The sequence below is a fragment of the Equus przewalskii genome, chromosome 19, assembly GCF_037783145.1.
Source record: "Equus przewalskii isolate Varuska chromosome 19, EquPr2, whole genome shotgun sequence".
Taxonomy (NCBI): Eukaryota; Metazoa; Chordata; class Mammalia; order Perissodactyla; family Equidae; genus Equus; species Equus przewalskii.
The window spans coordinates 35,988,477-36,008,153 of record NC_091849.1 but is presented as its reverse complement, the minus strand read 5'-3'; the positions used below and the strand labels follow the sequence as shown (position 1 = coordinate 36,008,153).

General features: G+C 36.8%; 1 protein-coding gene and 1 long non-coding RNA gene across 12 annotated transcripts in view; both read left to right on the top strand.

Moving 5' to 3' along the window:
- Nucleotides 1-19,677, top strand: part of FKBP5 (FKBP prolyl isomerase 5) — a 128,355-nt gene that overhangs the window by 67,248 nt on the left and 41,430 nt on the right. For 6 of the 11 annotated variants that reach the window (XM_070585969.1, XM_070585966.1, XM_070585959.1 and 3 more), the window contains 2 exons: nt 3,377-3,502; nt 9,157-9,301. In XM_070585969.1, coding sequence (XP_070442070.1) covers nt 3,398-3,502; nt 9,157-9,301 — 250 coding nt within the window. In that variant the 5' untranslated portion in view covers nt 3,377-3,397. Of the gene's footprint in view, nt 1-3,373; nt 3,503-9,156; nt 9,302-19,677 lie in introns of all 11 variants that reach the window. The other 5 variants (XM_070585968.1, XM_070585960.1, XM_070585962.1 and 2 more) reach the window with 1 other exon arrangement.
- LOC139077492 (uncharacterized) lies at nt 9,583-18,941 on the top strand. The gene is made up of 2 exons (XR_011530065.1): nt 9,583-15,875; nt 16,122-18,941. It is a non-coding gene; the product is annotated as an uncharacterized lncRNA (long non-coding RNA).

The following is a 19,677-nucleotide window of genomic DNA, read 5'->3' as shown; positions in this document are numbered from 1 at the left end:
TGTTTTATTATTTTTATCTTTGTGTTTTAATTATTCATGCTACCCCTTTTCATAAGGACGCCATACTACTCAGAACCATTCTCTGATATTATGAAGATTGCTCGCATCTCTTGATGTGTTAGAACCAGAAATGAAAAATCAAATTCCTTTATCAAATGAGAGTTAGAAAGTTTATCTAGCAAATCAGCTTGTACAAGTTTCCTATTTATTTGAATTTTAGCAAGCCATTGTTTTCAAAAGGCAGGGTTAGGACCAAAAGAAGATGTTTTTTGATTGACCATATTCTCATTAAAAAATTTAGCTGATCCCCAAATGATGAACATTCAAAAGGAAGGCACTGCCTTTGGATGTGTTGTAGTCATGCTTTCTCAATGCTGTGTTTTGGGGGTTTTTGTGGTATTTGTGCTCACTCTTGCTCTGTCTTAAATATTTTGAAAGTAAGTGGCAGACATCATGACACCTCACCCCTGAATACTTCAGCATGTGTCCCCTAAGAATGAGGATATTAAAACCATGATACTGTATCACACTCCAGAAAGCTAACAGTAAGCAATAATAATAATCTAATGTATCGCCTGTTTTTCTAAATGTTTCTAGTTCTCCCAGAAATGTACTTTCATAACTTTTTGTCTTCCTCAACCAGGGTCCAGCCAAGGATCACACATCACATTTGATTGTTGTGTCTATTTGGTCTCCTTTAAACTGGAACAGGCCCCAGTCTTTATTTTTTCTGTCTTTCATAACTTTAAGATTTTGAGGAGTCTAAGCCAGTTGTCTCGTAGAACGTTCCACAACCTAATTTTGTCTTTTCTTCCTGATTAGTTTCAGGTTAAACCTTTTTGGTAGGTCTAGCACATGTATGTTCCCATCACAGGACATCAGGATGCACAGTGGTATCAGTCTGTTATTATTAGTAATGCAGAGTTTGGTTATGATGCAGATCACTGTGTTAAGGGGTATCTGTCAGATCACTTCATTGGAAAGCTCTTTTTCCTTTTTTAGTAATAAGTAATGTACAGGTTCATGCTTTGAGACCGTGTGACTCTTCTGTTCCCTAATAACCTTTCACCTGATGGTTTTAATTTGCTCATTGATTTAATCCACGATTTCCCCAGGGGTCTGCTGGTGGATGTCAGTGTGTCTGTGAAGCCCTGGGAAATTTTCCTGTATGTATGTATTTTTCCAGGGATATGGTCCATGGTCCCCAAATATATAAGAGATTCCCCCCCCCCCCCCCGCCGTTTTTGAGGTACTTTCTACAAGTTTCTATGCATCAAAGAAGTGTAAGTTGTACGGTACTAGAGGCTGTGAACCAAACCTGTTTATCTAATTTTCCTGATTATCTAGCTCAGCATCACGTACAACTAGGTACTTAATTTTTGTTGTTTGTTTGAGGATGCTTTGTTCTGGCCTTTCTCTTATCCTGAGCCAAGCATTTGGGTCTTTGCGTTTGGTATAAACTGTACTAGAAAATAAAGCAAAGAGGCTTAGGCTTAGCCCCTGGCTTTTGGTGTTCTTTTTGAAGATTTTTAGGCAAAATTTGATTTGTGTCTTTGCTGACACTGAAGTAAATTTAGGTCAGTTGGAAATGAGTTAAAACACTGCAAGACATGTTTTAGTTGTCTAATTATCAGTTGTGTCAGTAAGACATTTTTCACAAGTGTAGACAGGAGGGTCTCGCAGGTGACTTTAGGGAGCTTTACGTCCATTATTAGCCTAATATGGAATAGCTGTAGAAGTGATTGATTCTTGACCTTCCGTGCACAACCGGGAGCGCAGTATGGAATTAATCACGGCAGCAGCCAGTGAGGTGTGCTCTGTTTCATCTGTTGATTGGCCTGTTGTAACATTGGTTTGCGTGGCATGAAAACATGTCTATCAGTTGAGTGACCAATAATAACAATAAGAGCTAACAGTGGAATAGGATACTTTTAAAATATACATTATGCCATTTAATCCAGAAGATTGCTCCATGAAAGTAGATATTATTTTTATTCTAATTACCTGGGTATGGAAAAAAGGCTTAGACGAGTTAAAGTAGCTGACATCAAACAGCTTGTGAGGAGCTTCTCGTTCCTTGTGCTTTCTGCTTCACCAGTCTAGAAGGGAGAGGCATTCCAGGGAATCTAAATATGAACAAAGCATGACCCTTGCTCCCAAGGATCTTTTAAATCCAACAAGTGTGTCTTATAAATATGCTACAGACAACAAGTCAAGGGAAGAGCCACGGAAGTGCAGAAAAGGGCAAACAACCTCCAAATTTAAGGTCAAGCTTGGTATGATGGAGGTAGCATTTGAGGGGGGAGGGTTGTTTGGAGAAGAAGAAAAAGAATGACCAAAGGCATGGACATGGGAAAACATAGGACTTGTTTCGGAGAGGAATTGGTCTAGTTTGGCTACAGCGTGAGCTGCATGAGAGAAAGAAGCTAGACCTGAAAGAGGTGAGGATCAGATCGTGAAGGGCCTTGAATGCCATGCTAGAGAAGAACCTCATTCTGTAGGGATTTTGAGCAGGAAATGAAAAATGTGGCCATATAGAAGACCCGATAATAATCGTGATAAACGCTTATATATACTTTTTTTTGCTGAGGAAGCCCTGAAGCTAACATCTGTTGCCAGTCTTCCTCTGTTTTGTGTGTGGGTCGCTGCCACAGTGTGGCCACTGGCAAGTGGTGTAGATCTACACCCGGGAACCAAACCTGGGCTGCTGAAGCAGAGCGCACTGAACTTAATCACTAGGTCACAGGGCTGGCCCCTAAATGCTTATATTTTTGAGTTATGACTCTGTGCTAATCTCTTAACATACATTATCTTATTAATGCCTAACAGTAACTCTTTGAACAGTGTACTATGTCCATTTTACAGATGTGAAACTGAGGCTCAGTGAGATTAAGTTTGCAAATGTCAAAGAGATATTGCTGGAGCTAGGACTCAGACTAGGGTCTGTCAGCTTCCAAAGCTGGTTCTCTTTACCACTATGATATATCGTCATTTCTTCTGTCAGATCACCTGGTAAGTTCTTAATTCACTGTCAAGAATATGGCTACAGGAAAAGGACGTTTTCAAAGCTCTGAAAGGACTACTTCTCAGTGTGTAATCATGTTAAAGAATATAATCACTACCAAACCTGACTTGTACTGCTCTCTAATTTGGGACCAGAGCTGGATGGGAAATTGAAGAGTTGGATGATGTTTTATTTACATGCCTCATGGCATCAATACATGCCCATAGAAACTGTTTTTGTTTTCATTTTTAGTATCTAACCTTATTGGCTCTAAGTAAATATTAGGTCAGGTAAAGCTCAGTTCCTAGGGGAATTTTAAGTTGCGTAAGGAAGTGATATTTTTCCTAGCTAAAATATGTTTCTTCTCAGCAGGTTTTCTACTTATAAAAGACAATGACTACTGATGAAGGTGCCAAGAACAATGGAGAAAGCCCAGCAGCAGCTGTTGCTGAACGGGGAGAGGATATTACCTCCAAAAAAGATAGAGGAGTATTAAAGGTGAGGCCACAAGGATGAATGACATGTAGGGAAATTTGCTATCTAGAAAGATTGTTTATAAAAACCTTTTGGTTTGGCTGGAGGTGGAGATGGATTATATTTACTTAGGCTTATAAGTGCCAAACACCCACAGCTAAATTCTCATTTCATCTTCATAACTTGAGGTTTATTTTAATCCCAGGTTATAGATGGTGATACTGAGGCACAGCTAGGTAAATTAACTTACCTGATACCTTACATCTTAGTACATGCACATCTGGGGTCAGGTCCAAGTTATTGCTCGCATCTCTTGACGTGTTAGAACCAGAAATGAAATTGCAAAGGCTGTCTCCCCATTCTCAGACTGTACAAGTGGGTTATTATTTTAATATAATATTTATGTATATTAAAGCTGGCTAATGATAATTCAAAACACTTTTTAAGGAAAAAGGGAAGCTAACTTGCAAAATTCAAGAAGATTTGTTTTTATGTGAAAATAGTGTTCCTAGAGCTGGCCCTGTGCTGAGTGTTTAGGTTCACACGCTCCACTTCAGCAGCCCAGGGTTTTGCCGGGTTTGGGTCCTAGGTGCCGACATGGCACCGCTCATCAGGCCATACTGAGGCAGCGTCCCACGTGCCACAACTAGAAGGACCCACAACTAAAGTATGCAACTATTTACTGGGGCGTTTTGGGAGAAGGAGGAGGAAAAAAAAAAGATTGGCAACAGATGTTAGCTCAGGTGCCAATCTTTAAAAAAAAACAACAAAGAATATAGTGTTCCTGTGTGCAGTGAAGATATTTTTTGAGGTTTCGTTAGAGAATATATCTTAGTTTTGAATTAGTCTTCCTCCTTGTTAAAACACTTTATATTTTTTTCACTCTGCAGTTAATCATTTTTTCGTGGTGTTTTATTTCTATCTAGCAATGGTCTTATGAGACAATCAGTACCTCTTGATTCTTCCATTTTACAGCTGAATAAACTACCATAAAAACAGACACACAGACCAATGGAACAGAGAACTTGTAGAATATCATGTGATTTCTTGAGATTAATTTTTTGAAACTTTTTTCCCCTTTGAAGTCCTAGAAGGGCAGTAATGATTTCTTGTTTTGAAGTAGCTCTTAGTTTAATTTTTTTATTATAATACTTTTTTCCCAGCTTTATTGAGATATAATGGACATATAACATTATGTAAGTGCACAATGTGATGATTTAATACACTTACATGTTTTTGTTTTTTGGGGAAGATTAGCCCTGAGCTAACATCTGCCACCATCCTCCTCTTTTTTTCCTGGGGAAGACCGGCCTTGAATGAACATCCATGGCCATCTTTCTCTACTTTATATGTGGGATGCCTGCCACAGCATGGCTTGACAAGTGGTGCCTAGGTCTGCACCTGGGATCCAAGCCTGCAAACCCTGGGCCACCGAAGTGGAATGTGCGAACTTAACTGCTGCACCACCGAGCCGGCCCCACACTTACATGTTTTGAAATGATTACCACAGTAGGGTTAGTTAACACTTCCATCACCTCACATAATTACTATTTGTTTTTCTGTGATGAGAACATTTAAGATCTACTCTCTTAGAAACTTTCAAGTATATGATACGATGTCGTTAACTGTAGTCACCCTGCTGTACATTAGCTCTCCAGAATTTGTTCATCTTATAACTGGAAGTTTGTACCCTTTGACCGATATTTCCTTATTTCCTCCACCCCCTAGTTCCTGGCAATCACCATTCTACTCTGTTTCTGTGAGTTGAGCTTTTTTAGATTTCACAGGTAAATGATATTGTACAATATCTTTCTTTCTTTCTCTGGCTTATTTCACTTAGGATAATGCCCTCAGGGTCCATCCATGTTGTCACAAATGGCACAATTTCCTTCTTTCTCATGGCTGAAAAATATTCTACTGTGTGTGTGTGTGTGTGTGTGTGTACACGCATACATACACCATGTCTTCTTTCTCCATTCATCTATAGATGGACACTTGGGTTGCTTCCATAGCTTGGCTGGTTGTGAATAATGCTACATTGAACATGGGAGTACAGCTGTCTCATTGAGAGAGTGATTTTGTTTCCTTTGGATTTATACCCAGAAGTGGGATTGCTGGATCATATGATAGTTCTTTTTTAATTTTTTTAGGAACCTTCATACTGTTTTCCGTGGTGGCTGTCCCAGTTTACATTCCCTCTAACAGTACATAAGGGTTCCCTTTTCTCCACATCCTCACCAACACTCATTATCTCTTGTCTTTTTGATAATAGCCATTCTAACAGGTGTGAGATGATATCTTGTTGTGGTTTTCAAAGATTTTTTTTTATTTTTTTTTCCTTTTTCTTCCCAAAGCCCCCTGGTACATAGTTGTGTATTTTTAGTTGTGGGTCCTTCTAGTTGTGGTGTGTGGGACGCCACCTCAGCATGGTTTGATGAGCAGTGCCATGTCTGCGCCCAGGATTCAAACCGGCGAAACCCTGGACCACCAAAGCAGAGCATGTAAACTTAATCACTTGGCCACGGGGCCAGCCCCTCGTTGTGGTTTTGATTGTATTTCCATGATGATTAGGGATGGTGAGCATCTTTTCATGTACCTGTTGGCCGTTTGTGCGTCTTCTTTTAAAAATGTCTATTCATTTCCTCTGCCCATTTTTTAATCAGATTGTTTGGTTTTTTGATATTGAATTGTATGAGTTCCTCGTATGTTTTGAATATTAACTCCTTATCAGATTTATAATTTGCAAATATTTTCTCTCATTTCACAGATTGCCTTTTCATTTTGTTGATTGTTTCTTTTACTGTGCAGAAGCTTTTCAGTTTGATGTAGTCTCATGTTTATTTTTTATTTCGTTGTTTGTGCTTTTGGTCTTATATACAAAAAACTTGTTGCCAAGACTAACATCTGGAGCTTTTTCCCTATGTTTTCTTCTAGGAGTTTTGTAGTTTTAGGTCTTAGGTTTAAGTCTGTAATCCATTTTGAGTTAATTTTTGTGAGTGGTGTAAGATAGGGGTCTGATTTCATTCTTCTGCGTGTGATTATCCAGTTTTCCCAGCACTACTTATTGAAGAGACTGTTCTTTCCTCATTGAGTGTTCTTGGCTCCCTTGTCAAATAGTAGATGACTGTATATGGTATGGTTTATTTCTGGGCCTTTGATTCTGTTCCATTGGTCTGTGTGCCTGTTTTTATGGCAGTAGCATCCCGTTTTGATTACTATAGCTTTGTGACATAGTTTGAAAACAGGAAGTGTGATGCCTCCGTCTTTGTCCTTTCTTGGAATTGCTTTGGCTATTTTGGGTCTTTCATGATTCCATATGAATTTTAGGATTGCTTTTTCTGTTTCTGTGAAAAATGCTATTGGAATTTTGATAGGGAGTGCATTGAGTCTATAGATGTCTTTTGGTAGTATTAACATTTTAGTGTAATTTTTCTGATCCATGAACACGGTATCTTCCATTTATTTGTGTTTTCTTCAGTTTTTCTCATCAAAATCTTATAGTTTTCAGTGTACAGATCTACTTCGTTGGTTAAATTTGTTCTTAACTATTTTATTGTTTTTGATGCTGTTGTGAATGGGATTGTTTTCTTTTTCTATTCTTTTTTTTGTTGAGTTATAATTGACATATAACATTATGTTAGTTTCAGGTGTAACACATAATGATTCGATATTTGTGTATATTGTGAAATGATCACTACTATAAGTCTAGTTACAACCTGTCACTATACATAGGTACAAAATTTTTTCTTGTGATGAGAACCTTTTAGATCTGCTCTCCTAGCAACTTTCAAATATGCAGTACAGTATTAGTAACTGTAGTCACCATGCTGTACATTACATCCGTATGACTTATTTATTTTATAACTGGAAGTTTGTACCTTTTGCCTCCCTTTACCCATTTTACCCTCCCCACCCCAGCCTCTGGCAACCACCAGTCTGTTCTCTATATCTGTGAGCTTGGTTTTTGGGTATGTTCTTTTGCTTTTTGTTTTTTGTTTTTAGATTCCACATACAAGTCAGATCATGTGGTGTTTGTCTTTCTCTGTCTGAGTTATTTTACTTGGCAAATTGCCCTCATACTCCTTCCATTTATCGCAAATGACAAGATGATATTCTTTTTTATAGCTGAATAATATTCCATTATACACACAAACACACACGCATGCACACCACATTTTCTTTATCCTTTCATCTATCAGTGGACACTTAGGTTGTTTCCATATCTTGGCTGTTGTAAATAATGCTGCAGTGAACATGGGGGTGCATATATCTTTTTGAGTTACTGTTTCTGTTTCCTTTGGATAAATATCCAACAGTAGAATTGCTGGATCATATGGTAGTTCTGTTGTTAATTTTTTGAGGAACCTCTGTTCTGTTTTCCATAATGGCTGCACCAGTTTACATGCCCACCAACACTGCACAAGAGTTCCCTTTTCTCCACAGCCTCATCAACAGTTGTTATCTTGTTTTTTCGATAATAGCCATTCTAACAGGTGTGAGGTGATATCTCATTTTGGTTTTGATTTGCATTTCTGGGATTATTTTCTTTATTTGTTTTTCAGATATTTTGTTGTTAGTCTATAGAAATGCAACTAATTTCAGTATGTTGATTTTGTATCGTGCATCTTTACTAACTTCATTAATTAGAGCTAACAGTTTTTTGATGAAGTTGCAGTAATGATTCTTTTTCTTTAAAGCATGTCTGGGCTTTTGAGCTGAGAAAGTTATAGAATCTAAGTTCATCTAAGCGTTTATGTGGTGATATGTGGGTAGGACAGGAGGACACATCTCAAAGAAGAATTTAGGAGTAAATAATTGAATTCTGTAGATAAAAATTCAGACCCTTTCCCAGAAAAGATGTCCATTAGCCATTAGCTACTACTATCCTCTTTTACATACTAAAAATGATTAGTTTGGTGTAGGTGATTGACAGAATAATTTATATCACCACATGCCTGGATTTGATTTTCTTTTCCCAGAACTGACCAACTGCATTAGTGGCTTGCTCTGCCAAGAACAAAATAAATATACTGGATTTTATGACAGCTAGATATTTTTCAGCTTGGAGCTTTTTTGGCCTTTCCTTTACTAGAAAACAAGTTATTCGGCATCATATCAAACTGTGCAGTGATACTGTTTTTTCACACATTGAATATTCTTCAAATAATAGGAAATGTAACCTGTTATACCAAGAACTTGGGCTTTTTGAAATTAAACCAAACTAGTGAAACCTAATCAGAAGCTAATCTTTTTAGCAAAGGAGGGAAGCAAATAAAATCTCACCTTTGAAACTTTGCTTTGGACATCTTTTTGAATGTTTTTGAAAGTCCATTAGTCTTTTTGGTCTAATTCAGTTTGTACATGGACTAGCTCTGTGTTTTGAGAGATGTTAAAGTGTGGGGCATTAATCCAATGTAACAGGATCTCTTGGTTAATTATTTTGAGGGAAAAGTGTGATCAACAATAAAATTAGATACAGCACTAAAATTTAGAGCAATATAAGACAGTTTTCTATCAGTGAGAGTTACTGAGAGAAATTAGAGGGAAGCCTATAGAAAAGACAGATAAGTATTTGCAAATCTGTCTGGGTGATGTGAAATGGACTTGTGTGACCTTTCTATTCTCTGATTAGAAGGAAAAAGTTCCACCTCCTTTTTCTTGATATTTATCTTTTCTAGATTGTCAAAAGATTGGGAAATAGCGAGGAAACACCAATGATTGGAGACAAAGTTTATGTCCATTATAAAGGAAAATTGTCAAATGGAAAAAAGTTTGATTCCAGTCATGATAGAAATGAACCATTTGTCTTCAGCCTTGGCAAAGGTAAGAGGGTGTTTTTTTAGTTGCATTTTACTTAGATTTATTGCTATTTGTATTATCTAACAGTTAGTGGATCCTATCCTTCCCAAAAGTAAAGGTGTTTTAGAGCAGTGGTTCTCAAAGTGTGGTCCATGGATCCCTGGCGGTCCCTGAGATTCTTTTAGGGGGTCCATAATGTCAAAATTATTTTCATAATAATACTAAGATGTTATTTATCTTTTTCCCCTTGTTTACATTTGCACAGATGGGACAAAAGCTGGAGTGGTGCAAACTGTTGGTACCTTAGCACGAATCTAGGCAGTGACACCAAACTATACCATTAGCCATGTATGCTTCACTGCCCTCGTTCATTGTTTAAATGGGGTAAAAACAAAAAGGAAAGCCAGTTTCATTTAAGAATGTCCTTGATAAACTGTAGAAATTGATTTAATTAAATCCTCATCCTTGAGTTTCACATTGTTGTGATATTTTTGTGACAGAAAGGGGAGCACACATTAAGCACTTCTGTATACCCAAGGTCAGTGGTTATCTCAAGGAAAAGCACTTAATGCACTTGTTTTAGTTGAGAGCTGAACTAGCTGTGTTTTTTTCATGAAAGACCATTTTAACTTGAAAGGGCATACTATGATTATTCAGTATTTGGCAGATATTTTCTTGAAAATGAATGAAGTGAGCCTGCCACTTCAAGGAAAACAACTGACGATATTTGTTGCCATTGAATTTTCAAGTGAAAATTACCGTTTTGAGAAATTTGTATCTGCCACTGTGAGTGTGACAGCTTCTCCAAACTTAAAAGACTTCTGATGAGATCAGTGGGTATTAATGAATGTGATTTTTAAAATATTATGCAATGAAATGTGTTAACCTTTGAAAGAGCTGTACAAGTTAGTGAATCAATATTTTCTCAATGACCAATGCGTGATGTTACAAAATCCTGCATAAGGAGAAGATCCATTCACTGTGCAGGGTAGCCCAGTGGATTTTAATGTAATACAGTATGAGAAGTTCATTGAAATACTTTGAGATTCCATATTGCAACTAATCTTTATGAAACTACCACTTGTCCAGTTTTGATGTACTATCAGATGATTATATTCACGACTATCTGGAAAGGCTATTAAAGTACTCCGGCCTTTTTCAACAATCTATCCTTGTGGGTTTGGGTTTTTTCCATGTGCTTTAACCAAAATTGCAATAGATGAATCAAAGGTAAGTATGAGAATCTAGTTGTCTTTTATTAAGTCAGACCCATTGTACGTTTGTAAAATTAATAAAACAGTGCCACTCTTCTCACTAGTTTTTTTTTGCTTTGGAAAATATAGTTATTTTTCATAAGAAAAATTATGTTAACATATGAGGTTATTATTATTTTTAAATGAATTGGTAAATAATCTTTTTATTTTTAATATAGTAAATATCAGTAGATATGTCATATAAACAAAAGCTCCTTGGGGTCCTCAATTTCTAAGATGTAGAGGGATCCTGAGGAAAAAACGTTGAGAACCACTGTTTTCAAGTCTTAAATGTGATTTTTACTAATTTCTTTTCAAATGTTTTTAAATGTCTTCAGTTAGTTTAGTATTCTTACTTTTTAAAAATAGCCCATATATCAAATTGTACTTTGTGGCCCATGTGACTTATTGGAAGTTAATGGCTGCATTACAATGTCTTTTTATTCTTATCTGCCACAGATACAACAGACTTCTAGTTTGTCCCCAGATTAAGTGTAGGAGAAGAGGGGTAACCCCACCTCCACCACCACGCTCAGTGTTGATTTTAACTCCTTTCTGTTTGACTCTGCACCTTGGTTGAGTTGTTAGCTCAGCATGGATCTGGGAGAGGAAACAGCAAATGGGGAACTGAGGAGTTAGACTCCTCCTGCCTCTCTGCCCTCTGCCTTCCCTGGTACGCATAGGCGTTTATGCGTCCTGGTGACTCTGCTTCCTGTCCAGCTGTGCTCTCTTCCAGCTCAGGTGCTGGCTGTGCCACTGCTCCCTTCCCCTTTGGGTCCTTAGTGAGTTAATGGCTCATGTGAGACTAATCTTGTGTTTCAATAAGGTAGCAATCAAAATCAGATACAGATTCTTTTTCTTGATGTAGCAGATAACGATGGCAGTTAGGGTGGAACTTGTTTTCATTTTTCTTGATTTAGGGACGTGAACCTCCAGGGCCACCAGCATGGCTGTGGCATCGTTCGTTCATTTAGATGACCTCAAAGTAAATAGCCTCATCAGACCTCTTTGCTCCCACTGCCCCCCAAACTCTTACCCTTTGAATTTCTGTCTTGAAGTAGATTTAAGGTAACAGGTCTTCTCCCAACAGTTATCTTTGCAAATAGACAAGAATTGCTGAGAATTTATACTGCCACCTTCTCTACCTGGATTTCTCAGTAAAATAGTGAATGAGTCTTTCATGTTTCCTAGAATTTTGAGCAGAGAGAAAAGAGGCAATACTCAGTTGACTAGGTACAAATGACACACCTATCTAGAGACAGCGTGGTCTCATGGGAAGAGCATCTAGCTGGTGTTAGGAAGCCAGTGCTCCTGTCTTTGCCCTTCCCTGCAATGTGTTAACATGAGGAAGCTGCCTAAGCTTCCCTGCTCCTATAAAAAGGAGGTGTCTGCAGAAGAGCTTGAAGATTAATCCTCATCTATGAGTCATTCTTTTACCTACTGTGAAGAGTACAGGAGCAAAAACCATGGAAGACTAAAACCAACACAATGACAGAGCCTGTAGAGGCCCTCCTAAGATGATAATTAGAAGTATGAGGCTAGGGCAGCATATATACTTCTGATAAAACTGCTATAACATAGTGTGTTCAGTTGCCTATGACACAAGAAACAGTGGTTAGGAGTTTATAGTTTTACACTTATGTGTTTATAGCAGTTGCTACTTCATTAAAATGAAGAAAAATAATATAAATAGACTGTAGTATAAATATTGTACATTGAACTCTCTTGATTCCTTATATTGTACCTCTCCCAAGGGAATAAATAGAAATATTTCAGTAGAAAGTTATGCTAATTTTGGGATTCTTTTGTGACTTCAGTGATTAAAATAGAATTGTGAGAGCTTATCTGTAAAAATTGCATTAAAAATACACTTACTAGGGCCAGCCCAGTGACGTAGTGATTAAGTCTGCGTGCTCTGCTTCTCTGGCCGGGGTTCGCTGGTTTAGATCCTGAGCATGGACCTACACACTGCTCATCAAGCTGTGCTGAGGTGGCGTCCCACATGGAAGAACTAGAAGGACCTACAACTAGGATATACAACTGTGTACTGAGGCTTTGGGGAGAAAAAAAAAAGAGGAAGATTGGCAACAGATTTGATATTTGCTATTTGTATACATTGTGAAACGATCACCACAATAAGTCTAGTTAACATGTATCACCATATATAGTTAATGGAATTTTTTTTCTTGTGATGAGAACTTTTAAGATCTACTCTCAATTTGAATGTTCAATACAGCAATACAGTACTAACTATAGTAGCCATGCTGTACGTTATATTCCCATGACTCATTTATAACTGGATGTTTGTACCTTTTGTCTCCCTTCACTCATTTTGCCCACCCTCTGCCCCCCACCTCTTGCACCCATCAGTCTGTTCTCTGTATCTGTGAGCTTGTGTTTTTTTTGTTTTCCCGATGCCACGTATAAGATCATACGGTATTTGTTTTTCTCATCTAGCTTGTTTCACGTAGCACAATGCCCTCAAGGTCCATCCACGTTGTCACAAATGACAAGATTTCATTCTTGTTTTATGGCTGAACAATATTCCATTGTGTATATATATATGCGCCGTATTATCTTTCTCCATTCATCTGTCATTGGACACTTAGGTTGCTTCCATATCTTGGATGTTGTAAATAATGCTGCAGTGAACACAGGGTGCAGATATCTTTTCGAGTGAGGGTTTTCATTTTCTTTGGATAAATACCAGAAGTGGAATTGCTGGATCATATGGTAGTTCTATTTTTAATTTTTTGAGGAACCTTCATGCTGTTTTCCATGGAGGCTGTCCCAGTTTACATTCCCATTAACAGTGCATAAGGGTTCCCTTTTCTCCACATCCTCACCAATACTTGTTATTTCTTGTCTTTTTGATAATAGCCATTCTAACAAGTGTGAGGTGATAGCTCATTGTGGTTTTGATTTTCATTTCCCTGATGCTTAGTAGTATTGAGCATCTTTTCATGTACCTGTTGGCCATTTGTGTGTCTACTTCTGTACCATCTTTTAACCTCTGTGCCTTACTTCCCTCCACTGCAAAGTGATGATAATACTATATACTACTATATATTGACAATTAAATGATTACACACCATTGCTTACCACTCAGCCTAACATATAGAAGCACTCAAATATTTATTACTGTTGTTACTGTACTAGGATTATTGGCTGGTTTCGTAATGGAATGGCAAGAACTGTGTTATAGCAATTTGGGTCCTAACTCCCGTATTTACTGTGCCTGCATACAAACCTTTTGAAACAATGCTTAACCGCCCTTTTTTAGCCCCAGGAAGTCTGGAAAGACAAAAACTGAATCAACGTAGGACATCTGATTGTTACCACTACAGAATGTTACAGAAATTAGAATGAAGAGATGATGGTTTCTTTCATTGGGTTTTCTTAACTAAATCTTTATTACATGTTCTGAATTCCTAGAATTGTGTCCATAACCCATTTTGTAAGAAGTTGAAATAAGAATGACTCAGGACTTTTGAATATACTTCCACAATGGGAGTTCTGTTCTTTTCCCCTCCCTCCCTCCAGCAAATAGATTATCACTAAAATTGGGAAGGGATAGATTAGGGGAATGAAAGAATCATTTCTACCTCTGTTCTTAGAAGTAAATCCAAGAGCACTAGGTCTTCACCCCCTTCCCACCTACCCCTATAAAGGTCTGGTGATTTCTCATAGAAGGCTGTGTCGATAAAGTTGGTTTTGGTGCTCTTGGTATGTGACTAACATGGCTGGGAATTATGAAGCTAAAACTCCTACCTATTATATTCTTCCCCCAGATTTGAGAAGTAAGAGAAACAAACCAATAATTTTGGATCCTTCACATACCTATACTTCTCCCTTACTATTGACATTAAGCCTTAATGAAGTAAATACCAGCGTTCTGCCTTTAACTATTAGTTCAGGGTGACCCATGATCATCAGTAAAAATACCTGTTAATTTAGTCAGTCATTAGCATATTAGGGTAAGAGGGGTAAAATATATATTGAAAGACCAATAGCTAATACTTTTTAAGTACTTATAATGCCAGGCAAAGGGTCTTATGTGTATTATTTAATTCATAGACCAATACTATTACTATTTTTTAGATTGTACAGCTTATTTAGTGTCGTTTAGGGGACAGTTAGGCATATTAACATTTGTGTCTAAGAGTCTGAGTTTTTTTTATTGAGGTATTAGTTACGTATAATAAATTCACCCTTTTAAGTGTACAGCTTGATGAATTTTGGTAATAGTTGTATAACCACCACCACAGTTAAGTTATAGAACAGTTTCCTGGTCCTAAAAGGTTTTCTTGTGTCCTTTTACAGTCACTGTCCTTCCTGGCCCCTGAGCCCTGTGGAGTCACTAATCTGGTTTCTGTTACTATAGTTTTGCCTTTTCCAGAATTTCATATAAATGGAACCATATGTCATCTTTGTTATTTGACTTCTTTCACTTAGCATAATGATTTTGAAATTCATGCATGTTGAATTGCCAAGTAGTATTTCACAGTAAGGAAATACCACAATTTGTTCATCCATTCAAAAATTGGACATTGGGGTTTTTTCTAATTCGGGGCCATCAATGTTGTTATGAACATTCACATACATGTCTTTATGTGGATGTGTTTTCATTTATTTGCGGTATATACCGAGGAGTGGTATTAAGTTATTATTAACTTAATGAGATGCTGCCACACTGTTTTCAAAATGGCTGTACCATTTTGCATTCTCACCAGCAGAGCATGCGAGTTAGTTTTCCCATCCTCGTCAATTGCCATAGTATTGTCAGTCTTTTTAACTTTAGCCATTCTAATGGGTGTGAAATGGTATCTCATTTTGGTTTTCATTTGCATTTTCCTGATAACTAGTGATGTTGAGGGAATCTTTTCTTGTGCTTAGTGGACATTTGTATATTTTCTTTTGTGAAGTATCTGTTCAAATCTTTTTCCCCGTTTAAAAAAATCACTTACCTTTTTATTGAGTTGTACTCAACAAGACAAGCACTTTATCAGATATATACTTTGCAAGTATGTTCTCCCAGTCTCTGACTTGCCTTTTCATTTTCTTAATTGTTCTTTCAGGGAACAATACTTTCTAATTTTGATGAAGTCCACTTTACCAATTTTTTATTTTATGGTTTAGGTACCTAGTATAACTAACCGTTTTTATTTTCATTTGGTTTGGTTTTTTGTTTACATATGAGGAAACTAAGGTATAGAGAGATTAAGTAATTAGCCCAGTTATACAATCAGTGACAGAGCCAGGATTCAAATCCAGGCTGTCTCTTTCAAATCATGTTAGCTCTTAAGGTTTAAAACTATCCCAAACCAGATACAAAAACAAAGTAGGTCTTGGGGCTGGCCCCGTGGCCGAGTGGTTAAGTTCGTGCGCTCCGCTGCAGGCGGCCCAGTGTTTCGTTGGTTCGAATCCTGGGTGCGGACATGGCACTGCTCATCAGACCACGCTGAGGCAGCGTCCCACATGCCACAACTAGAAGAACCCACAACGAAGAATACACAACTATGTACCGGGGGGCTTTGGGGAGAAAAAGGAAAAAATAAAATCTTTAAAAAAAAAAAAAAAAAACAAAGTAGGTCTTGGTCCAGCAGAGGTTAGTGATTGCCTGCTGTACACCAGACATTTTTCTTACAGGTATGATATAGCTAATAAGGTTTATCAAAAGCAAAATTATTACAGTTACCTATTGCTGTTGCTTGATACTGTAATTCCTATTTTAAAAGGTTTTTTTAATCGAAGTGTATTTTTTTATGTACTTTAAGCATTGACAACATTTTACAACGAGTAAAATACTTACTAGTAATGGGTAACCGTGCAGCCAACTTCCTGTGGGTTGTTTGTGGTTTAGCCATGTGTTCCCTTTAAATTTCTATTGATACTCTTGTTCCCACTTAAATGTATTTTTAACATCTGTCTACTTTTTTTTTATGTGCAGTTTAGGAGCATTCAGAATTTGGAAGGAAGGCTTTTAGGCCAAAATATTCAATTTTTCTAACCTTCCCCAAAAATATGAGCCAGAAAGAAAGCAAACTTGAAGAAAGTACCTTTTTTGGCTTTACCTGGTACCTTGCAATAGAGGAGAGATTCTTCCAATTTCCATTGCCAAGTGGATATTAGGGAGAAGCCAATTTAAGCAGGTGTACTAGTAAGAGTAGACTAGGGGAAGCTGACAAAGTTCTAACTCCGTTTAAATTAAATATTACACCATGGACGGTGTTCCTTTAGTGCGTATAATATTGTGATGTTGTTATTCTTTGGGAAATAGAAAATAATCAAGACATGACTCCTGCCTTCAGCTGTCTAACAGTTTAGCTTGGCAGAGTTGATTATTAAAGCTGACCCAGGACAGATTTATCCATTTTCTCTCCCTGTTTCTAAAATTGTAAACCATGAGGGTGCAGAGAGATCATCCTGTGATCAGTTTTCTTAGTAGTTAAGTAGAGAAATGGCAAAAATAGAATATAACATAAGACGTGAACACTTTAAAAAGAATCTTAAAATATAAATTAATTTGTTCAATTCATAATCAGATGCTTTTGGTAGAGAGTAAGGTGATTATCAGAGCCCTTTTATAAGACATTTTAGAATAAGACCAAGTAAAATTTATGAGGGAAAAAAATACAAGAAAAACTAATTTGCTGTATTTAGGGTAAAAAGAAGAAAGACAATGTCACTGTTATCAGTGACAAGAGATTTTCTTTTTTTAAATATAAAATATTAGCAGAATATACACGGAGTTAAAATAGAGAGCAGAAGTTTGTACTAAGTCCTGGAAGGCCCTCCGTGAAAGTAAAGCAAGAACGAATCAGATGCATTTTTAATTATTTGAAACTTATTAGTGATTAACCTTATATTTCAGTGTTTATCAACTTTTATATTTTTAAAGGAAAAACTTTTACAATTAAAATATTTTATCTTTCTTGTCCTCCTTTTCTACCCCCATATGAAAAACTGTTCTTTCTGTATAATACTATATAGCTTTCATCCTGTAGTAATTTAAGTATGCTCATATTTCACATGCAAACATACAGTTAAAAGTTATTTAGTCAGTAATTTTCATCAAGGATGCCAAGACCATTCAGTGGGGAAAGGACAGTCTTTTCAACAGATGATGTTGGAAAAGCTGGTTGTCACATGCAAAAGAATGAAGCTGGACCCTTACATTACACTATATACAAAAATTAACTTGAAATGGATCAAAGACCTAAACATAAGACCTAAAACTATATTTTTTTAGAAGAAATCTTAAAGGAAAAGCTCCATGACATTGGATTTGGCAGTGATTTCTTGGATGCGACACCAAAAGCACAGGCAAAGCAAAAAATGTATAAATTGGACTACATCAAAATTAAAAACTGCTGTGCATCAAAGGATACAATAGCAGAGTGAAAAGGCAACCTACAGGATAGGAGAAAATATTTGAAAATCATATTTCTGATAAGAGGTTAATATGCTGAATACTTAAACAACTCCTATACTTCCACAACAATAAAACCTCAAATAACCTGATTATAAAATGGGCTGGGCAATGGACTTAGACATCTCTCCAAAGAAGATATACAAATGGCCTACAAGCATACAAAAAGATGCTAATCATTGGGGAAATGCAAATCAAAACAATGATGAGATATTACCTCACATCTGTTAGAATGGCTTTTATCAAAAAGACCAGAGATAATAATTGTTTGCAAGGTTGTGGAGAAATTCAAATCCTTGTGCACTGTTTGTGGTAATGTAAAATGGTGCAGCCACTGTGGAAAACAGTATGGAAGTTCCTCAAAAAATTAACAATAGAATTACCCTATGATCTAGCAGTTGCCCTTCTGGGTGTATACCCAAAAGAACTGAAAGCAGGATCTCAAAGAGATATTTGTACACTCATGTTTGTAGCCACATTATTCATTATAGCCAAAAGGTGGTAGAAGCAACCCAAGTGTTAATCTACAAGATGGATGGATAAACAAAATATGATATATACACACAATGGAGTATTATTCAGCCTTTAAAAAGAGGGAAATTCTGACACATGTGCCAACACTAATGAACCTTGAAGACATTAAAGTAAGTGAAATAAGCTGGTCACAAAAAGACGCCTACTGTATGATTCCACTTACATCTGGTGAAATCTAGAATAATCAAATTCACAGAAACAGAAAGTAGAATGAAATTCTTGCCACTGGCTTGGGACATGAGGAAATGAGGAGTCGTCTAGTGGGTAGAGTTTTAGTGTTGCAAGATGAAAAAGTTCTGGAGATTAGGTTACACAACAGTGTGAATATACTTAACAATATGGAGCGGTACACTTAAAAATTGTTGAGGTGGTACATTTTATATTATGTATTTTACCACAATTTAAACATTTTTAAAATCAATAAAAAAGTTGTAAATATTCTAAAGTGGTCACTATAGTTTTTATTATGTGAAATTATTCAGTGATTAAATTAAAATGTTATATGATTTTTAATTTTTTTTAATTGTAACATTGGTTTATAACATTATGTGAATTTCAGGTGTATATCATTATGTTTCTGTTTCTGTGTAGATTGCATCATGTTCACCACCCAAAGGCTACTTAGTGTCCATCACCACACGCAAGTGCCTGATCACCCCTTGCACCCTCCTCCTTACCCCCTTCCCCTCTGGTAACCACCAGTCTAATCTCTGTCTCTATGTCATTGTGCGTTGTTTTTATCTTCTACTTATGAGTGAGATCATATGGTACTTTACGATTTTTTTAAATAGACTTTGTTTTTTAGAGCAGTCTTAGGTTCACAACAAGTGGAGTGGAAGGTACAGAGATTTCTCCTATACCATCCCCCCCACCACGGGTGCTTTGCCTCCACCCTTATTTATATCCCACACCCGAGTGGTACACTTGTTACAGTTTATGAACCTACACTGAACCTATAAAGTTTTAAGTTTTAAAATGTATTATATGATTTTTTTTAAATCATAAAAAATTATATAACCCTGCAGAAGAAAGAAAAAAGTACAGTGGATTGCTTTTATACAGGCCTTTGTATGCTTTTAAACTTTTTAAATTGCCTACAGTTAAGTATATAGAAAAAGCATTTAAACTTAGGGATAGCCACATTATACGTTTGTGTATACATTATATTCTTATTGCAGATT